This window comes from Grampus griseus (assembly GCF_964374135.1).
Source record: "Grampus griseus genome assembly, chromosome: 11".
In the NCBI taxonomy this organism is placed as follows: Eukaryota; Metazoa; Chordata; class Mammalia; order Artiodactyla; family Delphinidae; genus Grampus; species Grampus griseus.
Genome location: NC_139005.1, coordinates 12,597,295 through 12,623,085, shown reverse-complemented (window position 1 = coordinate 12,623,085; position 25,791 = coordinate 12,597,295). Strand labels below are relative to the sequence as shown.

At 36.9% G+C, this 25,791-nt stretch overlaps 1 protein-coding gene across 1 annotated transcript in view; it reads left to right on the top strand.

Annotated features, from left to right (window-relative positions):
- The window catches only part of SLC15A5 (solute carrier family 15 member 5), a gene marked incomplete at both ends in the record, with an annotated part of 88,775 nt that overhangs the window by 28,967 nt on the left and 34,017 nt on the right, over positions 1–25,791 (top strand). Inside the window, 5 exon segments of the mRNA XM_082666456.1 lie at positions 2,986–3,108; positions 3,111–3,205; positions 14,665–14,851; positions 21,670–21,753; positions 21,756–21,857. Of these exon segments, the coding sequence (XP_082522582.1) occupies positions 2,986–3,108; positions 3,111–3,205; positions 14,665–14,851; positions 21,670–21,753; positions 21,756–21,857 (591 nt within the window).

Below are 25,791 nucleotides of genomic sequence, written 5' to 3'. Positions count from 1 at the left end.
TCGGCAGGCGGATTCTCAACCACTGCGCCACCAGGGAAGCCCCCAAGCTCCTTATTTTTGGCCTGTAAAGTCTGACCCTAATCAAATCTTAGACCTCATCTCCTTCCAACATGCTACCTGAGCTACTGCCTCATTGGCCTTTCCTGTTCCTGAGCTTCTCCCTTCTCATTTCTACTTCATGACATGCCTGATATATGCTTCTTCCAGGTCTTTTTGCCTATTTCCAGTCTATTCAATCCTCAGTTCAAATTTCAACTCTTTAGGTGTCCTCTACACCCTACCCACAATCAGTCTCTATCTTATCACCTCATTTTGTTTTCATCATTGAACTCACCTAATATTTCCCTGCTTGTTTAGTGTCTCCTCAGGGATCTCTAGATCTTGTTCACTACTATATTGTTAAGGCCTAGAAAAGTCCCTGACACCTAGTAGGTACGCAATAAATATGTTAAATGAATGAATGATTGCATTCACATTTGTTTGGCATCAATTATGCGCACTTGGAGGGCTAAAATTTTAGACCTCATTCATACCTAATCATTTCTTGTTCTTAACCATTTTGTTTTTGCTGCTTCATATCACCATATCAGGTACAATTATACTTGTTTAAATAAATTAATTTTTCAAAGTGTGTATTCAAGGCAGCGCTACTCAAAACTTGGTCCATGGGGTAGTGCTGATCATAAACTGGTGTGCAACATAGAAAATAAAGACGCTGAGAGAAAACATGTAGAAATATTACGGAAAGTTACATCATATGTCTGTTGAATCTAATGATCAAAAGATCAGGTTTTATATTTTGTATCTTTGTTTTTATTTTATTTTTTAGGTATTCCATTTTATCGTATTTCACAAATGTATTGACCATGATAGTTGAGAATTTTTTTAAAAAAACTTATCTTTTAACACAGCTGGTTTCAGAAGCGCTAATCCGAACTACCTTGGATATGATACTACCTACTATGATAGTGGTATTTAACTACTTAATAAGACTGGAGGTATCAACTTATCATGCATAAAAGCAGATCCAAATTTATCTTGTGACAAATAGTGATTTGTTTATATGGAAAAGAACTAGTGGGTTTAAAACATATTACATTCAATGAAGTCCTGAATTTAAAACATAGGAAGGAAATTGGGGAGAATACCTCTTGAAATAACCCTTCATCCTGCAAATAGTTATTGTTTAATAATGAAGTCTTTTTGAAAGCACAGAGTAAGTTGGATCAATGCCAGTAATGACCCTCCTGTCTACATGGCATTTTTTCGCAAGAGTTGAGCAGAGAACAGATTGATGAGCAACAGAGATAAGATGAGAAGGAAATGTCAGGAAGTTAAGCCTCCTAGCCCAGACCTGTTCAAATTCAGTCTCTAGACTGTTCATCAAGACATTCTCAGTTTTCATCTTACCAAAATCTTAAGTAAACTAATTGAAACAGCTGGGAATAGTCTCCTAATAGAGAAATTCTTTCTCCAATAGTAAAGAGATGTCCCAATGACTTCCTTGTTAAGGAGACACAGACCTTGGTCACTCACAGGTGCTTCTGTTCTCTTGGCCTTCTCAGTTCTGGTCTGGCCACAGTGACTAAGAGGCAGTAGTGACTGTAGGTATGAGCCTATCTCCTGCCAGCAATTATCCCGACCTACTTCCACTTGACCTCAACACACTTCACAGAGGCCTCTGCTGTAATCACTCTTGGTCACTACCAATTTGGGCTGGATTGGATTCAGTGACTTAGAGGTGAAAGGCTCCATATTCCATTACCAGGCTCCCAGCTTCCTCAATTAATCAAAGACTGACATAATAGGTCTATTACAACTCTTAAATAAAAGACCAGATCAAATCACTATCATCACTCTATAACCATAAAAAGAAATATTAATAAATACCCTTTATTTAAATATAAAACCCAATACCCTGTGGCATTTAAATGAACTTGGTTAGAAGGCATTTCACCTAGCATTTTACTATAGGAAACTTGAACATAATTAAAATGATGATCAAACTATTATCTGAGTTTCTACAGCAGCGTTCTTTGGAGAAACTCCAACATTTTTATATTTATTTTATCGTTTGTCCTGCAGCCATGGTTTGGTGTCTTGGTAATTTGTGAAACGGTTTATCTGGTCAAAAGGAGTGCTATGAGAAGTTGTATCATGATTGGCACAGCTGAACTGCTAACCAAACCGGGATCTCTTATCTGTCATTGTATCAGGAAGTCCTAATGGAGTCAAAGAAAAGGTGAAATCTGAAAGATCATAAAAGAAGCAACAATGAGATTGCAAATCACTAGCAGTAAGTGATTGCAAACATCTAAAGCAATAAAATACTGCTGATGCTAAAGCAACAGCCATATAAACCCAGAGGAAACTACTGGAAAAGTCAAAAGCCAACTAATCTAATCTGAACTTTTAGTGACACTATCAACATACATAAAGTCATTTGAAGAGTTCAAAGTTTAACCTTATGTCTGAAATTCAAGGATAAAGTCAAAGCAGAGAAAATATTTCCTTTCATCTACATGTCAAGATAAGAGACCGCCTCCTACCTAACACGGAAAGTGCGGATTATTTATATGGCAATTTATATTAAAAACTAGTACTAGTTCTTTGTGTTAAGGCTGTAAATGAAACTTCAGGTTGTCTTAGTCATTAATGTGTTCAAGTTAGAGGCTTCTGAGAGACTCTGAAATCTTTTACTTTGGTGCTTTATTTTGTCACCTTTCTTCCCTTTTTAATATGCTTCCACTGATCTTAGCTTTTTCATTTTTTACATCATCTGTCAGGCACCACCTTGGGCTGGTCACCAGGATGCCAGAGCCCTTGTCAGAAGCTTACTCCTTTGAATTCAACCCCTTGGGTGCTAAAATCTTCTCAATCACTTTACTGCCTTTCATCCTTACAATTGCCATCTTTCTGATTGACATTTTGGAAACTTGAAGAACAGTTCCTTTACTAATATGTAATATTTCCAATTGCTTGCAGGTTGCTCCCTCCTGACAACCTTTGGGGTGTTTGTTAATGCACTAAAAACATGCTGTCTGCAGTATTGCCACCTTGGTGGAGGTGTGACAAGCTGGTTAGACCATGCCAAGGAAAAAAATGGCGCCGCTACAGTGAGCTCCATGTGGAAGACACAAAATTTTTCTTCACCCTTCTCCCTCTCTTCATTTTTCAGCTCCTCTACAGAATGTGCCTTATGCAGGTGAGGAAAGGTAATTAATACTACCCCTAGCAACAACCAAATGACTGCATGTTAACATAACAAGTGAACATTTCTTTTCACCCCAACAAGTACTTCCCATATACTTCATTAGGCTGTTATCATATAAATACATTACAGGCTCTAATTTTAAAAGCTAAGTGGGGTCAGACAGAGGCATACCTGAGGAGGACCTGGGTGTAATGTTTCTCCTATAGAACTATGAATGTCTGTCAGTAGGTGCAGACAATACTTCAGAGAATTTGTCATAAGGCCTAAGAGTAATGCACAAATGTGAGATCTATGGTTAATTACCCAACTACTCCCTTCCAAAGGTTTTGCCTTCCTCCTTGACCAAGCCTTTAAAAACTGGTACTAGCAAGTAGCTAAAATGGCTGATTTGAGTACCACCCCCCACTGTGCTCTTAAGTATAAATACTAATCAGCAAACGATTCTTTCCCTACCAATTCTTAGTTCCCTTGGTGAATCAGTCCCTATGCTATGAGGAAATCAAGGGGAAAATACTAAGTCCAAAGTACTGTTTATAAGTATATGTGATTTTAATACAATTTTAATGTAGTAATGGTCAAAGAGTCACTTACTTATGAAGAAATATAAATGATTATAAAAGTCTTTGAAGAAATTTGGGACTCTGCATTACTAACCTCTATCTTGGAATTAGATGGCTAATGAGTGAGCTATATTCTTAAATCACAGAATAATAGAGCTGGGAAAAAACTTAGAGATTAACTTATTCAACTACTTCATTTGTTGAAGAGGAAACTGAGGCTCAGAAAAATTAAGTGATTTTGAAGGGGATAAGGAGGTCATACAGTGAATAGTAGTGAGGGAAAAGCAGAATCTACCTTCTTATTCTTAGTACAATGCTTGCTTCTCTAAACCAGGGGTCAGCAAATTATTACCTGCAGGCCAAATCAGCCCACTGCCTTTTTCATATGTCCTGCAAGGTAAGAAGGTTTTTACATTTTTCTATGGTTTAAAAAAATCAAAAGAAGAAAAATGTTTTGTAGCAAAAGACAATTATATGAAATTCAAAATTCAGTGTCCGTACCCACAGACATAGAAAACAAATTTATGATTACCAAAGGGGAAGGTGGGGGGTGGGGAGGATAAATTAGGAGTTTGGTATACACACTACTATATATAAAATAGGTAACCAACAAGGACCTACTGTATAGCACAAGGAACTATACTCAATATTTTGTAATAGCTTTAAGGGAAAAGAATCTGAAAAAGAATATATATATATACACACACACACACACACACACACATATATATATATATATATAAAAATATATGAATCACTTTGTGGCACACCTGAAACTAACACAACAATGTAAATCAACTATACTTCAATTAAAAAAAAGAAAGTAGCCCGTGAACAGCAACAAAGACCCAGTGCAGCCAGAAATAAATAAAATTAAATTCAAAAAAAAAAAAGGAAGAAAGTACAATTGTTAGAAAAGGATAAGTATAGAACTTCTGTTTGGTTGGAGGATCCTGTCCTTCTAACCAAACAGAATAAAAACTTCTTCTTTAAAAGAAAAAAAATTCAGAATCCATAAATAAAGTTTTATTGGAACACAACCACTCCTGTTTGTTTGTCATAGTATGTCTGCTTATGCATGAAAACAGCAGAGCTGAGTACTTGCAACAGAATCCACATGTGGAAATATTGTCTATCTGGCCTTTTACACAAAAGTTTGCTGACCCTTGTTCTAAATAATGCATGAAAGCTAGGCTGACTTAGCAGATTCAACCTCTCTCTTGACTCCACAATAGTAGATGGAACAAAACCACAAAATTACTACCTGTATATATGTCATTAATAGCATGAAAACACACTCCCTCTTGCAAGAGCATCAGAATCACAACTAACTGCTGAGTAATCATCAACAGGAAGACACTGGGACTCACCAATAAAGATACCCCACATCCAAAGATAAAGGAGAAGTCTCAATGAGATGGTAGGAGGGGCTCAATCACAATAAAATCAAATCCCATAACTGCTGGTTGGGTGACTCACAAACTGGAGAATACTTATACCACAGAAGTCCACCCGCTGGAGTGAAGGTTCTGAGCCCCATATCAGGCTTCCCAACCTGGGGGTCTGGCAACAGGAAGAATTCCCAGAGAATCAGACTTTGAAGGCTAGTGGGATTTGATTGCAGAACTTTCACAGGACTAGGGGAAACAGAGGTTCCACTCTTGGAGGGCACACACAAAATAGTGTGTGCATCAGGACCCAGGGGGAAGGAGCAGTGACCCCACAGGAGACTGAACCAGACCTACCTGCTAGTGTTGGATGGTCTCCTGAAGTGGCGGGGGTGGCTGTGACTAACTGAGGGGACAGGGACACTGGCAGCAGAAGTTCTGGGAAGTACTCCTTGGCGTGAGCCCTCCCGGAGTCCACCATTAGCCCCACCAAAGAAACTGTAGGCCTGAGTGCTGGGTTGCCTCAGGCCAAACAACCAACAGGGAGGCAACTCAGCCCCACCCATCAGCAGACAAGTGGATTAAAGTTTTACTGAGCTCTGCCCACCAGAGCAACATCTAGCTATACCCACCACCAGTCCCTCAGTCAGGAAGCTTGCACAAGCCTCTTAGATAGACCCATCCACCAGAGGGCAGAGAGCAGAAGCATGAAAAACTACAATCCTGAAACCTGTGGAACAAAAACCACATTCACAGAAAGATAGACAAAATGAAAAGGCAGAGGACTATGTACAAGATGAAGGAACATGATAAAACCCCAGGAAAACAACTAAATAAAGTGGAGACAGGCAAACTTTAAGAAAAAGAATTCAGAATAATGATAGTGAAGATGATCCAGGACTTCAGAAAAAGAATGGAGGCAAAGACCGAGAAGATGCAAGAAATGTTTAACAAAGACCTAGAAGAATTAAAGAACAAACATCTAGAAGAATTAAAGAACAAACAAACAGAAATGAACAATACAATAACTGAATTGAAAAATACACTAGAAGGAATCAGTAGCAGAATAACTGAGGCAGAAGAATGGATAAGTGACCTGGAAGACAGAATGGTAGAATTCACTGCTGCAGAACAGAATAAAGAAAAAAGAATGAAAAGAAATTAAGACAGCCTAAGAGACCCCTGGGACAACATTAAACACAACAACATTCGCATTATAGGGGTCCCAGAAGGAGAAGAGAGAGAGAAAGGACCCAAGAAAATATTTGAAGAGATTATAGTCGAAAATTTCCCTAACATGGGAAAGGAAATAGCCACCCAAGTCCAGGATGTGCAAAGAGTCCCAGGCAGGATAAACCCAAGGAGAAACACGCCGAAACACATAGTAATGAAATTGACAAAAATTAAAGACGAAGAAAAATTATTAAAAGAAACAAGGGAAAAACGACAAATACAAGGGAACTCCCATAAGGTTAAGAGCTAATTTCTCAGCAGAAACTCTACAAGCCAGGAGACAGTGGCACGATATACTTAAAGTGATGAAAGGGAAGAACAACCAAGATTACTCTACCCAGCAAGGATCTCATTCAGATTCCACTGAGAAATCAAAAGCTTTACAGACAAGCAAAAGCTAAGAAAATTCAGCACCACCAAACCACCTCTACAACAAAAGCTAAAGGAATGTCTCTAAATGGGAAACACAAGAGAAGAAAAGGACCTACAAAAACAAACACAAAACAGTTAAGAAAATGGTAATAGGAACATACATATCAATAATTACCTTAAATGTGAATGGATTAAGTGCTCCAACCAAAAGACACAGGCTTGCTGAATGGATACAAAAACAAGATCCATATACAAGCTGTCTACAAGAGACCCACTTCAGACCTAGGGACACATACAGACTGAAAGTGAGGGGGTGGAAAAAGATATTCCATGCAAATGGAAATCAAAAGAAAGCTGGAGTAGCAATACTAATATCAGATAAAATAGACTTTAAAATAAAGAATGTTACAAGAGGCATGCAAGGACACTACATAATGATCAAGGGATCAATCCAAGAAGAAGATATACCAATTATAAATATATATACACCCAATGTAGGAGCACCTCAATACATAAGGCAACTGCTAACAGCTATGAAAGAGGAAATCGACAGTAACACAATAATAGTGGGGGGCTTTAACACCTCACTTACACCAATGGACAGATCATCCAAACAGAAAATGAATAAGGAAACACAAACGTTAAATGACACAATAGACCAGATAGATTTAATTGATATTTATAGGACATTCCATCCAAAAACAGCAGATTACACTTTTTTCTCAAGTGCCCACGGAACATGCTCCAGGATTGATCATATCTTGGGTCACAAATCAAGCCTCGGTAAATTTAAGAAAACTGAAATCATATCAAGCATCTTTTCTGACCACAGCACTATGAGATTAGAAATCAATTACAGGGGAAAAAATGTAAAAAACACAAAAACATGGAGGCTAAACAATGTGTTACTAAATAACCAAGAGATCACTGAAGAAATCAAAGAAGAAATCAGAAAATACCTAGAGACAAATGACATTGAAAACATGATGATCCAAAACCTATGGGATGCAGCAAAAGCAGTTCTAAGAGGGAAGTTTACAGCAATACAATCCTACCTCAAGAAAAATCTCAAATAAACAATCTAACCTTACACCTAAAGGAACTAGAGAAAGAAAAACAAAGAAAACCCAAAGTCAGTAGAAGGTAAGAAATCATAAAGATCAGAGCAGAAATAAATGAAATAGAAACGAAGAAAACAATAGCAAAGATCAATAAAACTAAAAGTTTGTTCTTTGAGAAGATAAACAAAACTCATAAACCTTTAGCCAGGCTCATCAAGAAAAAGAGGAAGAGGACTCAAATCAATAAAATTAGAAATGAAAAAGAAGTTACAATGGACACCACAGAAATATAAAGCATCATGAGAGCAACTCTGTGCTAATAAAATGGACAACCTGGAAGAAATGGACACAGTCTTATAAAGGTATAACCTTCCAAGACTGAACCAAGAAGAAACAGAAAATATAACAGACCAATCACAAGTAATGAAGTTGAAACTGTGATTAAAAATCTTCCAACAAACAAAAGTCCAGGACCCCGATGGTTTCACAGGTGAATTCTATCAAACATTTAGAGAAGAGCTAGCACCCATCCTTCTCAAACTTTTCTAAAATATTGCAGAGAAAGGAACACTTCCAAACTCATTCTATGAGGCCACCACCACCCTGATAACAAAATCAGACAAAGATACTACAAAAAAAGAAAATTACAGACCTATATCACTGATGAATATAGATGCAAAAATCCTCAACAAAATACTAGCAAACAGAATCCAACAACACGTTAAAAGGATCACACACCATGATTAAGTGTGATTTATCCCAGGGATGCAAGGATTCTTCAATATACACAAATCAATCAATGTGGTATACCATATTAACAAATTGAAGAATAAAAACCATATGATCATCTCAATAGATGCAGAAAAATCTTTTGACAAAATTCAACATCCATTTATGATAAAAACTCTCCAGAAAGTGGGCATAGAGGGAACCTACCTCCGCATAATAACCATATATGACAAATCATAAAAGACAAACCCACAGCAAACATCACTCTCAATGGTGAAAAACTGAAAGCATTCCCTCTAAGATCAGGAACAAGACAAGGATGTCCACACTTGCCACTGTTATTCAACACAGTTTTGGAAGTCCTAGCCACGGCAATCACAGAAGAAAAGGAAATGAAAGGAATACAAATTGGAAAAGAAGAAGTAAAACTGTCACTGTTTGCACATGACATAATATTATGTAAAGTTGCAGGATACAAAATTAATGCACAGAAATCTCTTGCATTCCTGTACACTAACAATGAAAGATCAGAAAGAGAAATTAAGGAAACATTCCCATTCACCATTGCAACAAAAAGAATAAAATACCTAGGAATAAACATACCTAAGGAGGTAAAATACCTGTACTCAGAAAAACTGTAAGACACTGATGAAACAAATCGAAGATGACACAAACAGATGGAGAGATATACCATGTTCTTGGGTTGGAAGAGTCAATATCATGAAAATGACTATACTACCCAAAGCAATCTACAGATTCAGTGCAATCCCTAGGAAATTACCAGTGACATTTTTTACAGAACTAAAACAATCTTAAATTTTGTATGGAGACACAAAAGACCCCAAATATCCAAAGCAATCTTGAGGGAAAAAAATGGAGCTGGAGGAATCAGGGTCCCTGACTTCAGACTATACTATAAAGCTACAGTAATCAAGACAATATGGTACCAGCACAAAAACCGAAATATAAATCAATGGAACAGGATAGAAAGCCCAGAGATAAACCCATGCACCTATGGTCAACTAGTCTATGACAAAGGAGGCAAGGATACACAGTGGAGAAAAGACAGCCTCTTCAGTAAGTGGTACTGGGAAAACTGGACAGCTACATGTAAAAGAATGAAATTAGAACACTCCCTAACACCATACACAAAAATATACTCAAAATGGATTAACAACCTAAATGTTAAGATTGGACACTATAAAATTCTTAGAGGAAAACATAGGAAGAACACTCTTTGACATTAATCACAGCAAGATCTTTTTTGACCCACCTCCTAGAGTAAAGGAAATAAAAACGAAAATTAAAAAATGGGCCTAATGAAACTTAAAAGTTTTTGCACAGCAAAGGCAACTGTATACAAGATGAAAAGACAACCCTCAGTATAGGAGAAAATATTTGCAAAGGAATGAATGGACAAACGTTTAATCTCCAAATATATAAACAGCTCATGCAGCTCAATATTAAAACAAACAACCCAATCAAAAAATGGGCAGAAGAAGACCTAAATAGACATTTCTCCAAAGAAGACAAACAAATGGCCAAGAGGCACATGAAAAGCTGCTCAACATCACTGATTATTAGAGAAATGCAAATCAAAACTACAATGAGGTATCACCTCACACCAATTAGAATGTGCATCATCAGAAAATCTACAAGCAACAAATGCTGGAGAGGGTGTGGAGAAAAGGGAACCGTCTTGCACTGTTGGTGGGAATGTAAATTGATACAGCCACTATGGAGAACAGTATGGAGGTTCCTTAAAAAACTAAAAATAGAATTACCATATGACCCAACAATCCCACTACTAGGCATATACCCAGAGAAAACCATAATTCAAAAAGACACATGCACCCCAATGTTCATTGAAGCACTACTTACAAGAGCCAGGTCATGGAAGCAACCTAAGTGTCCATCAACAGACGAATGGATAAAGAAGATGTGGTACATATATACAATGGAATATTACTCAGCCATAAAAAGGAATGAAATTGGGTAATTTGTAGAGACATGGATGGATCTTACGAACATCAAGAGGGGAAAGCGGCAGGGGTGGTGGTGGTGGTGGTGGTGTGATGAATTGGGAGATTGGGATTGACATGTAGATACTGATGTGTATAAAATTGATGACTAATAAGAACCTGCTGTATATAAAAAATAAAAATCTAGAGGGGCTACATCCAAGATTCTGAAAGAAACTGGGGATGTGCACCTCTGACTTCTTCCAAGTACGCAGTCTGATTCACGTGCTGGAGATTGGTTTGTCACCCATGCTAGAGACCAACACCCATCCTCTTCTACTAAGTGGGTTTTCAAATTCTTAAAGAAAAAGGCCACAGAAAATATTACATTATATTCACACAGAAAATATAAGTAAAGCCAAGCCAAATGAATCAGCTTTTTCTAAAACCTCAACTCCAAAAACTCTTTCTTCACAGGAGTTAATATTTAACTTCATGTTGCCAAAAAAAAAACAAACTGTCAGCAATGGTATCAGAGAGACTTGGTGTTGGGAAATACTTTCACTGAGGCCGAAGTCTGATCTGGTAGACTCTATTCTCATGTTAACTTCCCCCTTCCATTCCAAGAAACTCATTTGAACATATTTATCACTACAGGGTAGAAACAGTTTGTAAATCCAGGTTAGCTGTTTCTAACATATGCCAGCAGTATTCAGACACAGCAGTTTCAGATGATAGAGTAACTGCCTGGAAACTATTTGGATTATTTTAACATAACTGAACTAAGAGAATCCATGTTAAACTTTGGGTGCTTGTTCCTGCAATAAGTAAACGTAACAACTGCTATTTATTAGCTTCTACATAATGCTGGAGTTGTGATGGGCTTCCCTAACTTTTAATCATAAGAGCCCTCAACCAGCTAAGGTCTTTTGCTAACTGTTGATGGTTAGACTTCAAGCTTTGGTAGTGGGTGTATTCTTTTAACCTCAGAAGGGGAGGAGAAAGATGGTAGTTTTGTAAGCTTGGATAGACACTCTAAGCCACAGCTTTGACACACAAGTAAAAGCATGATGCCTATTTAGTTCTAGGGTAACGTAGGTGAGCAGATAAGAGGTGCATATCTACAGGTGAACTTTTAAAACATATCACCATTTGCATCCCACACACTTTAATCACTGTCTCCCATATTGTTCTAGAACTGTACTGTTCAATATGGTAGCCACTTGTTGCTCTTGAGCATTTGGAATGTGCCTTGTAAAATGAAACATACTATACGGGTAAAATACCAGATTTTGAAGGCTCAATATGAAAAAAGAACAATGTAAATATCTCATTAATAATTTTTATATTGATCGTGCTAAAATATTTTTACTTTATTGGGTTAAATAAATGTATTAAAATTTTTTAAAATATCATGAAAACATCTTAGAATGGAGAAATTAATCATGAGTACAAAATTACTAGTGGTTCCATGGGATGCCTCGAACCTTCTGTGCAAATAGCACATACTGATTCTTACCTTCATAATGTAGTGACCCCTGATTTTTTTTTTTTACTAAGTTCGAGTCTTCTCTGCAAACTGTTACATATTTTTAAATTTAACATAAATTAGAATACATTTTGATAAGCTAATTTTTAAGCATATCACCAAATCTAGATGCCTAGTTTATTGCAAAGAACAAATACTAATACTTATTGACCACCTATATGTGTCGGAGCCTCTAAAAGATGACTTCACAGTGTCTAATTTAACCCCCAAAGCAAGCCTACAGGGCAAATTTTACTATTCTAAATCTGCGTCTCAGAGACATTAAGTGACTTGCAATTGGTTCTTGGTTACCCTACTAGCATATGGCAGAGGGGCTATCCCTACCCCAGGCTGGTATCAATGCCCACACTTTGCTGTTACCCAGTATGCCTCTCTTGCAGCTGGGTTAAAAATCCCTGGTACAGACTATACAGGTTCCAAAATCATATACAGTAATGTTATACCAGAAACTTCAAAGAAAATGTTTAGAATGTACTTCTCAAGGGAGGCAGAGGTAACTTCCATTGGGATAGGCTGGAATAAGATTTTTGCCTCCAGATGAAATAATCACCACTATAAAGGCGATCAAAATACCAAGAATAAAACATCATCGAATTCCATATTTTAAATTTAGTAGCCATTATTGACCTTCAGTTCCAAGACATACATTTAAAATATGTTGATATTAAGGCCAATGATGTTGCCATTTGACATTACTGGCCATTCAAAGGTGAAAATGAATCTTTATTGACAGCAGTTATTCCTGAATTCTCAGAGGCTTGTATGAAATAAAAGTATTTAAAATTTTTAAAGGAGATGATTTCAGAACTTGAGGCAGAAGCAGAAATGATTTCAAGCTTTCAAGCTATCGGGGCCTTTTTTTAGATTATGCAATATATTAATATTGCTTCACTAAAGATTAATAGTACATTTGCCACATTATTAAGTTAACAGGTTTCTGTGTCTGTGATTCATGCCGACAATAACTTTATTCCTGTTAACAATAATTCTCACTTGAAATCAGTAACAGAAACTTTCAAGTTGTACTGAGATCCTTTCAGTCTTAGAGTAGTTCTGCTGCCAGCACTATTTTAAAAACCATCATTCATTTTCCTCTGACTGGGGATACATGCTTAATATTTTGATTGAACTAGGGCAGAACTAGCTAATACTCCCTTCCCTCTTGCCATCTGTACCCAACCAAAACAATCCTGTTTACAATCCCAAGGGTCAAATTAAAGATTGGAAGATAAATTATCACCAGGACATATTTTATACAGATAGAAAGAATCTCAGTGAAAATGTGGTCCATTCCTGGATTTAGGCAGTTAACATAGCAATAGGCTGATTTTACAACTGGTGGGCTGGTTAGCAGCTATACTGACTTATGACTCTGCTTCTCCTTATACCTCCTTGAATTGCACAATTGATAATAGAGAAGGAGTTAGTGAAGGTTTCAAACAAGAAGCTGTTATCTGGATGTTTGAGCTGGGTTGCTCTCCCAGGATGGAGGTAAGGCAGGACTCCTAATGTAGTTCACACACTGTAAGAAAAAATGGAGAATCCATTCCTCAAGGACAAGACTTGGGTTGACTTTCTCGCCAAGCCACTCAGTAGCTTTGTGTGCCCCTGGGAAGGAAAGAAATACTCTGTGCTACTAATGATAATGACAAAGATGTGATTATTGCAACACAGCTCATGAACTATAAAAGTGAGGAGATGCCCCTTTTCCTGTGACATTGTACTTTAGTTCTGATGTCGTGACCTAATGAGAGGTTAGGAATACTTGAAGAGACTCCAAGTTAATGTTAGAGTTTTAGTTAGTATTAGGTTTTTTTAAAAAAATTCTAACACTACCTTGATGGTTTCCAGTGAGATAGAGGTGTTGTTAGTGTTTTGTTTTCGTTTTCATTTCTGCTACTTTATTGTGCAACTTTTTTCTTGGAGTTCCCTTTTTGGTCCTCTAGTGCCACACGATTAGTTTAAAAGGAGAGTATAGACACAAGTATGTTTTCTCTCCCTTTTCTCGTCTTACTTGGCTTATGTTAAAAACAAGGCCAATCCAGGTAGCCTATAAAGACAGCCTACAACAAGTAATGTGTTTCCTCACTGGGTCCCCTCTTAGGGAAAAATCATTCTTACCTATTTCGCCATCAAACTTGATGGTATTTAAAGGATCTAGTCTAGCCCCAAACTATTTTTTAATCCAGGTGAAAATGAAAGTCTTAATACTTTCTACTGGCTTTTGCTTTATTGTTGGGAAAAACAAAAAGCTTATTTGCTTATATGCAAAATTTATTACATGATTTCTTATGTGTCATCCCAAGCACAAAATTAGGGTCACTTTTACTTTTCCAAGGAAAATTAAGAAGATAGACTAGAGGACAAAATATTCGTCCATAAAGAATCAGTAGAATTGTCAATAGACTAGACACAGTTCCTACTCTCCTTTGTCAGTTCATAATCATGACCTTGGAGACCCGGGGAACATCCAGCTCATCTGTCACAGAGTACTGGCAAGGGACAAGGAATCTGCCACAGGACACTTCCTCCAAAGTTACTTTAAAATTTAAAATTTAAAAGTCTTACTGAATGGCTCTTTCCCGCTTCAAATACAGATTCCTTCAGGATATTATCTGCAGACCATGAATTCCAACCTGAATTTGGGTGGATTTCTTCTGCCAGTTGCAGTAATGAATGTCGTCAGCATCCTACCACTACTACTTTTAGCTCCTTTAATGGAGTATTTCAGCACCTGCCTATATCCCTCTAAGAGAGATGGCCCATTTCTGTTGGCATGCATTAGTAAGTACAGCTTACCATTTCAAGTGAATGGTTTACAACTTTTAAAATAAAAAAACACTGTACTAGGATCTAAGCTAGCTATATGCTCTGGGGTAGTCTGATTTTGACAAATTGGGAAGAAGGTGAATTTGAGAGTGATTATGTCCAGCTTCTCAAATCTCTACATAGACATCAGTGTCCCATTTTCTTTTCATCCTTTTATGCTTCCTCAGAAGATACACATAAAGACTTGGTGCAACTTCCAATGCCACCAAATGGCCTCTTCTTTTTCAAGTAAAGCAGTCTCTACTCTTAAGTCGATGCTGAGAATGTTCTTAAAAATTAACACAGGTAATGGACCTAAAAAATAATGCTGAGCTACATTTGGGAGGCTTTAACTTCTGAACCAGCAGAAAAATTTATTAAAAGTCGGTCGTATTCACAGCTTTAATGTAGTACTTCTTCCAATAGTAAAGTGTATAACAGTAGTTTTCAAACATTTTTTCCAGCTTTATTGAGATATAATTGACATACTGTATAAGTTTAAGGTGCACAGTGTCATGAATTGATGCAAGTCTATATTGCAAAATATTTATCACAATAAGGTTAGTTAACACATCCATTACCTCATATAATTACAGCCTTGCTGTTGTTATGGTCTACTCCTATTTTTTAAAATTAATTTATTTTATTTTATTTATTTTTGGCTACATTGGGTCTTCATTGCTGCGCGTGGGCTTTCTCTAGTTGCAGCGAGCGGGGGCTACTCTTCGTTGCTGTACACGGGCTTCTCATTGCGGTGGCTTCTCTTGTTGTGGAGCACGGGCTCTAGGAGTGCGGGCCTCAGTAGTTGTGGCACATGGGCTTAGTTGCTCCACAGCAGGCGGGATCTTCCTGGACCAGGGATCAAACCCGTGTCCCCTGCATTGGCAGGCGGATTCTTTGGTCTACTCCCATTTTTTAAAGTGAAAAAAAAATGTAGGACTTCTTACTCAGAACACAATCAATAGACTGTAAAATAAAATTTCTGCCAATGAAATGGGAGAGGAGGAGCATTCTGGTCACACTCTCCTCTGCCTCGCTGTGGTCCCTCAGGTGCTGCCGTGGAACAAGATGACAAACGATGGTACAGGAAAACCAGGCTCAATCTAACGACCAGAAATGGAGGTCTCAGCCCCTGCTCTGTACTGAGCTGCTCCTGAGTGAATTGGAAAAGCCACTTAACCTTTCTTGTCTTCTAGTTCACTTATTTTTTTTTATTGAGGGGCATGCCTGAGATAAATTTTGGGTCCCTTTGTTCTGTAAGACTTTTGAAATCATTCAGGGTGACACCAGTACCTGGAGCCCAATTGGGACACAGAGTGAAAACTCTATAAATGTTAACTAATATTGAGTCATCATTTGCAAGGGGCAGGTCTCATTGTTTGGTGAGTATAAACACAAAACAAAGGGAGTTTGAAACGCTTAAGAAATAGCATGGGTCTTCCCTGGTGGCGCAGTGGTTGAGAGTCCGCCTGCCGATGCAGGGGACACAGGTTCGTGCCCTGGTCCGGGAAGATCCCACATGCCGCGGAGCAACTGGGCCCGTGAGCCATGGCCGCTGAGCCTGAGCGTCCAGAGCCTGTGCTCCGCAACAGGAGAGGCCACAACAGTGAGAGGCCTGTGTACCGCCAAAAAAAAAAAAAAAAAAAAATCCTTCCTGGGAATTCCCTGGCAGTTCAGTGGTTAGCACTCCACACTTTCACTGCTGACCAGGTGAGGGCTCAGGTTCAATCCCTGGTTGGAGAACTAAGATCCCAAAAGCCATGCTGTGCAGCCAAAAAAAAAAAAAAAAAAATCCTGAGAATAAGAAATCTTAAATTCCCTTGAAATATGAGCAACTTTCTCTTGGACCATTCTCCACTCTTGCATATTTGAAATCATGTTTATTCTTAAAGAAGTGTGTGTGCTTTTCTGGATAGAGGAAAGTTAGACAGAGTTATCTAACATATTGTTTGATGTTAATGAACTAAATATTCCCTATGAAGAGTGGTAACAGACTTATTGGGCAGGAAAAAGAAAGAAACTAGATTCATCTAAAAAAACTGAGCTATGTTCTTCTGCATACAGAATACTGAATTCAGTTGTTTCTAAGCCAGACTCCATTCATTTGTTCATTTACATACTTGTTCACTTATTTGCATAACATTTTGCTATGGGAATATAAAGAGGTATGCATCTTTTTAACTAAATGTTTGCTTAAGTTTTCCATATTCTGCTTGTGATTATGGAAGATGAATAAGTTTTATCAGGACATATAAACATAAACCTAGGGTACTTTTTGATAGTAATTTACATAACTGAATTAATCTAACATTAAAATTTACTTTCACTTTGAACCCAAGTGCCTTGAAAATGTGAGTGAAGTATATAAGTATATAAATTATGAACATACAAATATTTATGAATTCCTAATTGGAACCTAGGCACCTTCATATACATACCCCACTTAACTTCATGATAATTCATCATTTACTAGGTCAAGGGTCTCAAAGATAATGTCTTATTTGAATTCAGACCTTCTAATTCTAAGCCCATTGCAACATCATCATCATCATCATCATTATTCCACTTACCAGCCATACATAGTTCTTAGATTATAGAAGTTATCAGTGTTAATTTGGAATCCTGACTGCGATTTCCAATTAAGGCTATGAAGTGAATGAAAAATTTTGTCATCACAATGAGTAGTTGCTCCTGGAGTCCCCCACTCCCTTTCACATTCAGTCATTCCCCATCATGTTTAAGGAGGCAGATGGTATAGACAATGATGATGCCTAGTGTTTGACATGGATAATCACACCCCCGGCCAAGAGTGAGGGATAGAGAAATCTCATTCAGTTGGTCAAACTAGAAATTTAATAAAGGGAAAAAAATGAGCTCACTTTCCTTCATCTAGCTCATAAACAGTGCAACGAAAGAGGAGTTTCTTATTCAAGACAGGACATTCTTGAGTTTATCAGCTAAAGAAGACAACAAGTGTACCAAAGTACCAACAATAAAAAAATCTCCAAACCTTCCAGAACTGTGAAAGGCAAAGGTTTGATACGCTCAGAGTGTTTCATCAAGACTGTATTTTCCTAATGTTACGTGTGACACATTTGTCTGTTTAAAAGTCAGTCTTAGTACACTAAAAATCTAGAATCAGTGATATTGTGATTTATCCTCTGTCATCGTTGGATATCCTTTGTTTTAGCCTTTGTCAGTTCAAAAATGTTTACACCATGAGTATTTCCTTTCCTTACCATTAACTAAAGCCCTGCAGTACGTGGCGTTTAGTAGCTAGCGCTGACACACACAAGTATTAATCTGACTAAGATTAGCCTAATTAAGATTGTTATTAAGCCTTATACAAAGCAGACGTGTACAACACAGCAGGTAGCAACTATCTGGGCTTTTAAGTAGCATTGATATTGAAATGCAGATGAAGTATATTCAAATATCTGCCAGACCTTCCTCTTTAAAATAAAACTTGAAAATTCAAATTCTAACTTAAAGTCTTTTATGATATAGGTACAGCCAAGGTGTTGGTTCCTTCTTGTATAACCATTAACTTCTACTAGTCCTAATAATTGGCAGCGATATAGAATTTCTTTTTGCTTGGAATCAAAATGCTTGATAAATTAAAAACCAAGTCAGAGATCCAATCACCTTCATTGAAAGTAGGATTATTTCATCAAAACTACTTTTTCTCTATTATAGTTTTTAGAACTGTGACATTTTCCCAAGAAACATCACAGTGCATACCCATCGCAAAATACCTGGCAAGAGGAAGTGTATAAACACTAAAAGAAGTAACATGCAAATATCTAGCCTGAATAACTCGTTCATTCGGTTGTTCACTTGTTTAATGAAAGCACGTTAATGTTCTCAGGTTCTTACTTTTAAAGTTGACATGAACACTGGAATTAAATTTGAGGCGACCATCTAGTAAACCATCTGAAGCAATCATTTATGCCTTACAGATACACTTGTATAACTGATCTCCATGTAAATGAGTTACCTGTTCCAGATTCAGAAGTTTAAACACAAACTGAAGCCGAATCTCCTGAAATGAGTTCCCAGTGGTCTAAAGAGAAACGAAAGACAGAATATGGATAGCTCAATTCAAATACAGCAACATACCACTAGTAGGAGAAACAATAAAGCAAAAAACATATGCCATTCTAATAGTGGGTGAGAAGGATCTTCCACAAAGGCAGCAGATATGTATGATGATAAAATCACAGCTGTCTCTATAAGACTGTTTTATGGACACCAGTATATTCTTACATTAGCTAATTTCATATTCTCAGAATTTTCCAAAATCATGGATCCAAGGGCAATTTCTCAAGGACTCAGTAGAATTCCATACTTACTGTTGTGTTACACATCAGAGACTCATACATCAAACTACACATAAAAAACCCATAGTTTTCTCAGTGAGGTAAATTTAACCAATAATGGAAGAATCTTAACGTATCTATATTGTAGTATTAGATTCTGCTTCAGTAGGAAATGGCAAGTACAACCGAAATGTTTGAATAAATTCTGACTTTTAAAAATTTCATTGTGGTCTAGTTTGGAAAATTATTACATGGTGGGATAATAGAACAAACTATAAGAGCTTTAAGACTTTTATAGACCTGTCTACAATCACACAGCCAATATTAAAACATACATTATTTATCTGAATATAATATCTCCTTTGGAACCATGTGCTTTATCTTGTAAATACAGATCTGCTAGAGGTGTAAAATGTGTACATTCTGATAAACTGCACTCTGCTTTGGACGAGTTATGATCTAATAGAAGTTAGGAATAAAAATGGAGCAGATTAAATTTAGGTTGGAATCCAACTTTGTTATGAATTTTTAAAAAGCCATTTTTCACTTGCACCAGAGTGCAGCAGCAAATAAAAAGCAAATGTAGTTACCTAGATGCTTCAGGTAAAATACACTTTGCCCTAAAATATCTAGGTAAATGAGTTAAATATTTGTGCTTTGCTTGAAATTGGAGAACTATCTTTCATTGGGTTTTCCTAGACCAGGTCTCAGAGTGCTCTATGCTAGAGAAGTTTAACGTGTGTAGAAGTCTTCTTGGATCTTGTTGAATGCAGATCTGATTCAGTCCTTCTAGGATGAAGCTTGAGATTCTGTATGTCTAGCAAGCTTCCAGGTGATCCCTAAGCTGTTGATCAGGGACTATACTTTGCGTTTCAAGGACAGAGCAAGAGGCCAAGAGACTTCTCTCTTACATTTCACGCCTATGTACAGGAAACAGAGGCCCAGGTAAAAATGCCACAATTCCGCATCAAGTCAGAGCTAAAATTCATCAGTAAGCCATAAAACCTGATGACTAAACCAAGGTTTGGCCAACCACTACACTCACGGGCCAAATCTGGTCCCAACTGCCCCAGCAAACTGCTTTACATATAGCGGTAACAAAGTAAATATTAAATTGAATTGACATTTCAGGTCTCTTTCTGGTGAGTCTTAATGTGCCAAGTAATCTAGATAAATCCTGTGATGAATTTTATCTTAAAGGTAGATAACATTAAAATTCCTTTTTTAAATATGAACTGTTAACAGAGCCAAAATCTCTACTTCATTAATGAATGGGCCTTCGTGGAACCTAATTTAAAGTAATAATAAATTTTAAAATTCCTCAAATTTTCTGTTATTCAGATTTCCTCCCTTTTTACACCTTCTATTTCTTGAGGTCTCAGTAAAGGGCAGATTTTATGGATACATTTAAATGCTGAGATACAATCAAAAAATTTACCTACCAGTTTCTCTATCAACCAAAACAAACACTAAGCTATTTAAACATTAGATTGATTTTTCTGAATTGAAAGCTTTGCCTTATCTGAACTTTTATGCAAGTTAGCAAAAGGTGACTATCTCTAAATTTCAAGTAAATTCCATCAAGCTAAAGTTTGCCTCTGCTCTAACAATGGGATTAAGTCCAGTAATAGGAATGATAAATTGAGAAATGGAATGGTTGCAGTAGATATAAACTGTACCAAAATTGTAACAAAATCTCTACTGATTTTCAACCAAAAATTCCTAGATAATTCCTTAAAAGTAAAAGAGAAAAGATGAACCACTATCTGAATAATTGCTTCCATTTATATCTGTTTCCTAGTTAATTCACCTTTAATATTTTTTTCCTAAGCCAAAGTTTCTAGTCTTTAATTCTGTAATAGCTGCTTTACTTTTTCTGAAAAGATTAGAGAAATGTCAGAAAACTGAGGACTGATGATGCTTACAGGTTATTTCAAAACTGTTTTTCAATAATAATTAAAATCTTATAAAGAGATCATTTTATTTAAAATTTTCCCAAATCATTTTTGATTCAGATATATCTAAAAAAGTTATCAGAATAATATAACTTATCTGAGGATAAAAGTTCAAAACCATTGCTTTAGCTTCAATAATAATTGCTACTAATTGCTACCAGGAACCGTTACAATAATAACTGTACATTGTCTTTAAATCTCATAGCCATCCTACAAAGTAAGTGTCTTCAACCCCATCTTAGAGCTGAGGAAAGAGATAATGAGGTTAAATAACTGAGGCCATGTAACCAGTAAGTCAGGAAATAGGGAACTAATGTAGCCATTTCTGAGAGACCAGAGCCTGAGCACAGGAAAATCACACAACACAGTTAGCTGGCATCTGGATATCCTCGGAACATCAGCAAAGACAACAGATGTTGAGGATACATCCTCTACTGTCCATGTGTAAGAAATGCTATAGCCTATTACACTGATTTGGAGGCTCTTTAAAATTTTTTTTTCTTTTTCACTTTTTCTTCAGTTGCTGGCAATCTTTCTGCTGCATTGTCTGTGATGGTAGCTGGCTTCTTTGAAATACACAGAAAGCACTTCCATCCAGTCGAGCAGTCCTTTCAGGCAAAGTTGCCACCATTTCCTCCATGCCCTGTTTCCACCTGGTTCTTCAATACATTTTACTTGGAGTGGCTGAAACGCTGGTCAACCCAGCCTGTGAGTAACAATTTTTTCACCACCTGTTAGAACATACTGAGTCTTCACACAGAACACATCACCTCAAGCAGCTGGAGATCTAGTCCCACCCTGGAGATTTCCCACAATGCTTCAGAACAAGCCTATGCATCACCCTCATTTTTAAAAAATGTATAATTACTCTTCCTTCCTTTACTACATACAGACTATCATTAATTCTACCTGAATATAGATAGAATGGAACGTAAGATTTACTAACTTGGTTAAAGGCAGTGATCATTTGGTCAGATACACGACAGGAGGAAAAAACTTTGCTAAAATCTAGAAGACACCACTGACATATGCAGATGCAAACTCTCCTCTTCTCCCTTCCCTGTTCCCACCCCGCTCCCTCTCATTCATAGATAAACTCACATATATACTCCCTCCAAGAATGACATTTCTAATGTACTTTCAGAGTATATAAGTATGCAAAGCAATGAAAATTTGAGTCAATTTTCCAGACAACTCAATGTCTTTAAATTAAATTACACTAAATTAAGTGGGATCACTAGTGTTTCATAAGACAGGTTCAAAGTAACTTTATTAAAAATCCAGTGTTTTCTGGCATATCTAGATGGCTGATATTAATTAAACTAGCCACTTTAAAATTCATCAAAATATTTCTGTGACTTCTTGCACAGAAATGTGTGTGTGTGTATTTGTGTGAGTGTGTGTGTGTGTTTATCAGTGTGATCTATTGCATCCTATATTTCTATCTTCCTTATTGTTCCCTGTATGGGGAATCCTGATTGTAACTCAAGCACCAATTATACTTTACCAAGATTATTTTGATAACTTCCTAACTCTTCCTACCTTTAACATCTCTCCTGTTCTAGCTACTCAATTCACAACCTTTTGAGTAATTATCCTAAATGACAATTCTACCATTTCCCTTGTTTAAAATCTTCAATGATTCTATTATCTTCAGTTATTCTTAAATTCCTTAAAGAAATATATATTATATATATATATACATGCACACGTACATATATATGATGCTGAAGCAGTTCTTTGAAAAAAGTCAAAATAAAATTGTGTCATTACAGTCATACATATGTTAGACTTCTTTTTTATAATTTTAAATCATTTCATTCCACATGAAATAAAAGGTTTTATGAGATTCTAAAATGTGGCTATCACTGTTTAACACTACAAGGAATACAACAGAAGTATAAAAGAATGCCACCACACAAATATTTGTGACTTCCTTGATGTTTCCAGAAAATTGTTGGACGTAGTCAGCCAGAATTTTATAGGTTAGATGTGAAGAAAGGTGATGTATGAAGGTGATGAGTGAATACAGTCAGGAAATGCCCAGCCAGCTAAGCAATTGTGGTTCAACACACAAAAGCCAGAGAGGCACTTACACACATAGACTTAAAGAGGCAGATCATGTAGTATAAATCATTTAGTCCACCCATCCCTGATTTACCCATCTGGAAACTGAGGTCAAACTAAGTCAACTGACTTATCCTCTATAGAGCTCATGGGGTAGGGACCAGAAACTTTGTTTTGATTTACAGCTTTGTCACTTACTACATGTGTGACCTTAAAAATTCATTTAACCACTAAGCTTCACCTTTTAGATCTTTAAAATGGAAATAATTATAATCCTTCCTTATATCACAGCATCAGTGTAACAGTCAATGGGAATGAAGCCTACTTCTTGAGAATTAAATGACATAAAATGTGAAAGGGTGTTTTGAACTGTAAAATCAAGAATCACTCTTCTGGAAGGCAGTACAGCATAGCTGTTAATATCTATGGTCTTAAAGTCGGGCAGATCTGAATTCAAACCCACTTCAGCCACTGACTGGTTGTGTGACCTTGGCAAAATTATTCTGCATTTCTGAGCCTTTCTCATCATCTATAAAATGGGGAAAGGATATCGTAAGGACTAAGTGAAATATTTCACGTAAAGGAAAAAAGCAGAGTGTCGAATATATAGACAGCACTCAGTATTAGCAGCAGTAATGTATGCTGTTATTTTTGTTACTATCTTTCACTAAATTAATAGTCCAAGACTCAGGGCTCAAGCACAGATGTACGGCTCATAACTCTTTCTACCACACCTACCACAATGTGAGCACCAGGAGACCTGGCAGTGTGGGCAGAATCGTGTCTTTCTCACCAGTTGTTTTAGGTCCCTTTTTTCTCCTTACTTCTCACCTCCAATCCAACAGCAAGTCTTTGTCTTTACTCTGAAATATAATCTAAATCTGGCCCTGTCTCCAAATGAATTGATCTATGAAACACAAACAGACTCAGAGACCTAGAGACCAGATCTGTGGTTGCCAGAGGGGAGGGGGTGGGGGAGGAAAGGACTGGAAGTTTGGGGTTAGCAGATGCAAATTATTACATATAGGATGGATAAACAACAAGGTCCTACTATATAGCACAGGCAACTATATTCAATATCCTGAGATAAACCATAATGGAAGAAAAACCATTAAGAAATGTCTTTATATGTATAACTGAATAAACTTTGCTGTATGGCAGAAATTAATACAACATTGTAAATCAACTGTACTTCACTAAAAATAAAATTTTTTAAAATGAAAAAATGACAAATAAATCTGGCTCTGTCTCACTATGTCCTTTGCTATCCACCTGGTCTCTAATCCCAATTCCTTTTTTTTTTTTTTTTTTGGCCATGCTACAAGGCATGCAAGTTCTTTCCCAACCAGGGATTGAACCCTTGCCCCCTGCACTGGGAGCATGGGGTCTTAACCACTGGACCGCCAGGGAAGTCCTCTAATCCCAATTCTTTCTGAGCCTCCTAACTTGTCTCCCTGCTTCCTCTCCTGCCTGAGCCCATTCTCTTAACAGCTATCCTGCTCCTTCTAAAACATCAGTCCTGTCGTTCCCCTGCTTAAAATTCCACAATAGGGATTTGGAGATAAATTCCTTAAATGGTGAGTAAGACTCCACATGATTCAGCCTCCGTGTACTGCTCCAACCACATTCTATAACATTCTTTCCCCTGATCGCTTCACTAGAAATTTGATGATCTTCATTCTGTGTTTCTAAGGTGTCAAACTTATTTTTGCCCCAAGGCCTTTGAACTTCTTCTGTCTAGAATCTCTTTTCTTTCCTCTTCAAGCAGCTGGCTTCTCCTCATTATTGAGTTTTCTCAAAGATCATCTCGTCAGAGAGGATTCCTTGGTCATCCCATCATCTTCCAGTCCATTACCCTGTTCCACTTTTTTTAAAATAACACTTGTGAGAATCAAAAATTTTCTTATTTATAAGTGTATGTTTATTGCCTGCCTCTCACCATGAGAATGTACAGTCTTGAAGTACATTTTCTGATCTTTCTTTTTCATCTCTGTATTCTTCTGTGTTCTGAAAAGTACACATATATGGTAGGTGATAAGTAAGTATATTTTATATACTAGATTGAATAAACTAATGAATGGATGAACTCTATAGCCATTTCTATTTGAGTATAATAAAAATATATTATTCAAATTACTGACAGTGTCCTACACTGTTAGCACTGAGAAAGCAAGCACAGTGGATCACTTCCGAAATTTCAGTGGACATTTTTTACCTCGCTAAATCATGGTGGACATTGAAGATGATCTGCAAGAAAAAAAAAAAAAAACACTTCAAATTATGTCTTAATCATGGCAGTGCCTACCCCAGCTATCTCATAACTTGTTTTTGTTTATTCAAATAATACTGTGTGGGTGTCTACAATATGCCTGACACTGCTCTAGGAACTTAAGACACATCAGCTTAAAAAAAAGAAAGAAAATATTTCTGCCATTGTAGGACTTATATTCTACCAAGGGGAGAAAGGTAATACACAATAAATGTAATAAATACATCACAGAGCATGTTAGAAGTTGATGAGTGCAAAGAAGAAAAGATAGAAAAGGATGAGGGGAATCAGAAATGCCAAGTAGGG